This window comes from Parastagonospora nodorum (genome assembly GCF_000146915.1).
Source record: "Parastagonospora nodorum SN15 chromosome Unknown scaffold_57, whole genome shotgun sequence".
Classification (NCBI taxonomy): Eukaryota; Fungi; Ascomycota; class Dothideomycetes; order Pleosporales; family Phaeosphaeriaceae; genus Parastagonospora; species Parastagonospora nodorum.
This window is the reverse complement of record NW_001884602.1, coordinates 12,422-17,616: the sequence shown is the minus strand read 5'-3', so window position 1 is coordinate 17,616 and position 5,195 is coordinate 12,422. Positions and strand designations below refer to the sequence as shown.

The window sequence follows — 5,195 nt, the reverse complement described above, 5'->3', positions numbered from 1 at the left end:
GATAGAGAAGAGAGGTATAAGACTAGAGTCTATAAGATATAGCCTAAGCGCTGCTTAAGCGCCGCGATCAGTAGGCCTAATTGCGTGACTGAGAAATCATTGAGGAACTCATCAATTAGGCTTCAGCCTATCACACGATGTTAAGATTAATCGACTTAATTATTGACAAGGTTGGTTGTTGGTGTTGCCCCTGCCTTGGTCGGCTAGCTTGCACCATCAGCAGCATACTTTGTGTTGACACGACCAGTGAATTTCCACTCCACTCCCTTGATCACGTTGTTCTTGTCGCCGTTGGGGTTGCCGTGAATGCTTGAGAAGGCGTCGACCATGATGTCGATAGAGCCTTTTTCCTGTTCTCGTCTAGCAAGAGTCTTCAAACATGTGGTGTGGCGAGATGAGCGACCACTTACATGGATCCACTTATCATCAAAGGCATCCCCAATGTACATGAACATCTGTTTGCCTGTCTTGGGGTCCTTGACGAGAGCCTCGAGACCACAGTACTTCTTTGTCGCTGCCTTCCAACCAGCTGGGTCACTGTAGTAGGTCTCACCACCCATGGCTTTCAGAGACTAATGGCACCATGGTAAGCGCTTGGGGTCTCATAGGTCTCAAGAGCTGGCACACACCACGGCGAAGATACGGTCGCTGTTGTAATACGCGTAGCCACACCAACTATGGCCGTTAGTTGAGTCTGGTTCGGCGTTGGCGCGAAACCATGATCCAATTCCGGTCTGAGGACCGTTAAAGAATCCTTTGGGGATGTTGACATTGTGAATGTCTGCGAGTGCAGAGGCTGCGAGATTAGCGAGGGCGATGGGATAAGTGAGCGACGGCATTTTGAGAAGTGCTCAGAAGGATGTTTGAAGCTTAGTTCTGCAGATGGGCTTAAAAATAGTGACCAAGGGGGCTTTTATATGAAAGGCGCTTCTTCGTGGTGGTGCTGAGCGCGCTGGATGCAGTTCGTGTTTACCGTTTACCGATCCCAGTCATGGTGTAACTGTCATGCATGTTTTTATTTATTGCCAAGTTCTGCACGAAGATTTGATGACTTTGAGTGACTCCTTGAAAATTCGGCAGTTGGAGCTTGATATGTGCTTGATGTAATTAGGTCTGATAAGCGCCGTGCCGGTGGACGTGACTAACGACAACCCCATCCACCTCTGCTGACAGCATACTACCGCCGCCATCTTTCTCAGCCTGGTGACTTGTCCCGTACTGTTTACAGCTACACTGGACGTCGCGTATACCACATCGCCCAGATAACTCCTCTCTGAACCCAGCATGATTCGAGAACGGAATTTGCAGTGCCAATCCTTCCAAGGCTGATGATGGAATTTCACACAACCCGGCGTCGCTCCAGCATAATGCTTGCGGTGGGGACAGTGCAGCTAAGAGTGTGGCCAGCCTGTAGGCTATCCCGCAAATATTAATAGATAGAGTAGATGCTATAGTAATATACTATAAGTAGCTTTATCTAGAATTATAATTAGATAGTTAATATTCTACTAGATAATAAAGCTAAAGTTAATATATATATATATAGTAGAATCTATAATAAGATACTATAAGTATATAGTTTAGTTACTACTTAATAATATAGCTAAATTTAATAATATTAGGCTAGTAAATAGATATAGATAGCTTCTCTATAGATATAGATTAAGTTAAAGTTAAAGTTAAGTTACGTTAGACTATATAATAACTTATCTTAACAGAACCTTTATCTATTTGCTAGCCTAGTTAAGCTATTTAAGGCAAGACGAGGCAGAGCTAACGTATATAAAATTGCATATATTAAATCATCTCGATACAGAGCAAAATCTACTGCAGACAACGCGCATGTCGTTGTACGTTCCTGATTGTTATTAGACAGTCTATTCTAGAGAATAAGAAAATAGCTTATGCAGAACACCCATATTACAACTGCGAGAATTGTTAATCGTTCCGCCTGAGAGCCTTCGCTCCTTTCTTCCTTATACCCTGCCATTTTATCAAACATCTTTGCCAGACCGATGCTCGAAAAGCCGTCTTCAGGCTCCGTCATGTTGGACTCACCCATCGCCCTGCTCGTGTGTTAGCAACACCATTCCTTAACTGGCGCCTTATAACCCACGATCCACCGATTCGCTCCCATACAGCCTTAGGTATTCTGAAATCGTCATCATCTTTTTCGTATGATCTTATCCACTTCAAATTTGTCAAATCCCACACCCATACTTGATCTTTCCTATCGCATGAGCTTGAAGACGCTTCTGTGCCACCAAGCATAAGCATCTGCTTCTTGCCAACGAGTTGGCAAGTCGCACCATAACTCGGCCGAGTACCCGTGAATACCTGTGTCCATTGGAACTGCGGAAGTGACAATATCCATACGTCGTGAAGGATCTGAGCCGGGGAGCGACCACAAGCCAGATATCTACTCTGAGCTAAGCATTACGTCTAGTACTGGGACATTTGGGGGACTTACATGTGGTAACTTGTTCTGTCCGGAGATAAGATGTTCACTGCACACGTTGAGAGCCGCGAAACAGGTGTTCTTCCTCCGGTAGGCTGTTGGTACCACACACCATTGGGCGTGTCGTCTAATGAGGCGATGTCAAAGACATGTATTGTGCCCAGAGATTCCTATACATGCAAGTAAGCAGAATCATTAATTACGAAAGATTTATGTACCATTGTGCCCCATGGATCCGTGGTAATAATCTCGTCATGTCTCGTTGCACCTCCAAGCAGCACCAGTCCTCCTTTCTGACCCAACAGTGGTAGGTACTGGAACGCTGCCCCAACTCGAACCCCAGAAGGGGATATAATTTCCGTGCTTACGGTTCGTGAACTATTTGTTCGCGTATTGATAATTGTCATCTTTGGGTACACCCGCTCGTTTGAACCATTGCTCAGTATCCCGTTCAGGTAGAAGATTAAGTTCTGGTCGGGTGCTTGTGTGTAGAGGATCTGGGTCCTGAATAGACTCGACTCTGTAATAGTTCTCATCAATGGTTTCCAAAATCTGTCTGTCTTCGAAAGACTCCATGAAGCATTCTCAGCTGGGGATCCGATAGGCATAGGATGTGTTGTTGAAACATTGGATGTGGTGTTGAATATCGCTCGTGCGCCTCCCTCGATGTAAATTCCACCGTTGGAGTCATAAGTTATGGTACTATACATGAGGAATGGTGGAGGTCCATCTGATACGCTGTGGGAACCAAGAGCCGTAATTACTGAGTCATCGAGTATGTAGTCCCAGGATTTGGACAAACTTATCTTCGCCAAAGCGCTATCTATGAAAATTCTCGTTACTATAGTGTTGTTTTTGGCTGTCATTCACTACTTACCGTACCATTGCTCAGCTCTAGAGTACGGCAAATCTCTTACACCGCCGAAGACGTAGATAGCATCATCTATGACAGTGGCTAGCAAAATAGTTAATTGGTGCTAGTGCGGCATCACTCTGATCTATTCACATGAATGTCCTGTCCGCGTGCAAAAGTACTCCCACGGTACGGATACATTCTGAGATAGCACCGTTGTCAACGCGACACCCCAAAAGTAGATAGTGTAAAAGAACATAAACTTCATATCTTCAGCAGTGGGCGCAAGCTCATCGAAACATAGAATAATGCCATACAAGATCGAGTATATAGCCAGCCTCGGGAATGTGAAGTGCAATCTCTCACATAAGTGGGTGCAGCTGTTATCTAGCTTAGCCGTCGATTTCGTTGGCCGCGACCAAACTGTCGGTGTATTGAATATGTTCCATGAATATGACCAGAGTCGTCAATAAGCCGGCCGAACACCACGTGCACGCTTGATCAGGAATCAAGCCGTCGATTGGCCGGCTTGTTGATAACTCTGCATAAAACGATAAAATTACGCAGAAAAAATGGTCTGATTCAGACATTACATCGGCATGGGGGCCCGACTTCGCCGGTGTTGCGCCCTTGTGTGATGTAGTCGGGCTAATATTCTAATCAAACGTCGTTGACGATCATCAACGATGGCTCACTCGCTTAGTATTCACGTTACCGTAAAGGACACCGACATGCATTTGAGGAGGAGATAGACGTGATTATGAGGGGTGCGTTTCTGCTCGCTTAAAATTATCACTCTGTAGAATTCGACTGGCCACCAGTGCATGCGCGCACATGCGCGCACAACATCACAAAGGCCGGTTAAAATAGGAATAGATAATGCACAAGCATCGCTTCACCGGTCTCCTCGTTCTGGGGCTGATGTTGTCATAACTCCGAAGTCGAACTACGTGACCCTTTGTGGCTACACGTCTCAAAGCCGACTTCCCAGCCAGGCTGTCTTAAGAAAGCTGGGCGAAAAAAGAAAACACAGGCGAGAACTCTCACTTAAGGTTGACAGTGGCCAACTATTCATCATCTTCCGTGTTCACTTTCGCAGGACCCAGATCAACATGAGAACTCAAGTGCTGTATCGGAATCATATAGTAAAGATCAAGGACCATTGCTCACATGGCTGGAAAACCATCCAAAAATGCTGGAGCACCATGAAAGAGTTGTGGAAAAAAGTGAAGAATTTCATAGGTCTAGGCAAACAGACTCGTCCGCGGTCTAGTACAGTTCTACTCTCGTTGCTCGGCCTTTTGGTATTTCTGGTCATAGCTATTATTGCTATCGTATTACCAACGACCCCTGTAAAGTATTTTGTTATCGCTTCAAATACAGCAATCGTCGTAGTGTTATGCGGAACCTTTGCGCTCGACATAGCAACAAGTAAGTCCCGAGCAATTACATGGAAAGCACGAAAGAAATACTAAATCAGTTCAGACAAGAACACAGACGAGAATGATAAAACCAAGAGGAGCATTGTAAATACAGTTGTTACTATCTCACTAACGATAGTTGTTCTTACGGCGTTATACGGTTGTTTATGGCACAAAGGCCTCAACGCTGTAGTAGTCAGACAACAGATCGATCGTGTGGTGAGTGAAAATTGCATCCCCACGATCACTACTAACGGTGTAGGGTACGTCAAGGTTTCCAGCAATAGCCTTCTTTCAGCGGCAAGATCCTGGGCATGCAAATATTCATGATGGCGAGTTCAAGTGTTCATCTGGTCCGAGAAACGATCATGCGATTCAGTGCAGCAGCTTGACTATTGCAGAGGCAATGAATACAAAGTCTTGCGATTGTGGAGACAGCTGGTCAAGCTTAGAATCCCGGATC

At 45.3% G+C, this 5,195-nt stretch overlaps 2 protein-coding genes across 2 annotated transcripts; both read right to left on the bottom strand.

Annotated features, from left to right (window-relative positions):
- Positions 1-203: 203 nt before the first annotated feature.
- On the bottom strand, positions 204-839 carry SNOG_16575 (hypothetical protein; the record flags this gene model as incomplete). Its single annotated transcript, XM_001806619.1, has 3 exons — positions 204-350; positions 411-572; positions 630-839. 3 exons carry the CDS (start codon positions 837-839, stop codon positions 204-206), a joined length of 519 nt encoding a protein of 172 aa, XP_001806671.1.
- Positions 840-2,230: 1,391 nt separating this feature from the next.
- On the bottom strand, positions 2,231-3,512 carry SNOG_16574 (hypothetical protein; the record flags this gene model as incomplete). Its single annotated transcript, XM_001806618.1, is given in 6 exon segments — positions 2,231-2,419; positions 2,471-2,553; positions 2,571-2,628; positions 2,827-3,281; positions 3,336-3,401; positions 3,494-3,512. The coding sequence occupies 6 exon segments, from the start codon at positions 3,510-3,512 to the stop codon at positions 2,231-2,233; spliced, it is 870 nt and encodes a 289-aa protein (XP_001806670.1).
- Positions 3,513-5,195: the final 1,683 nt, after the last annotated feature.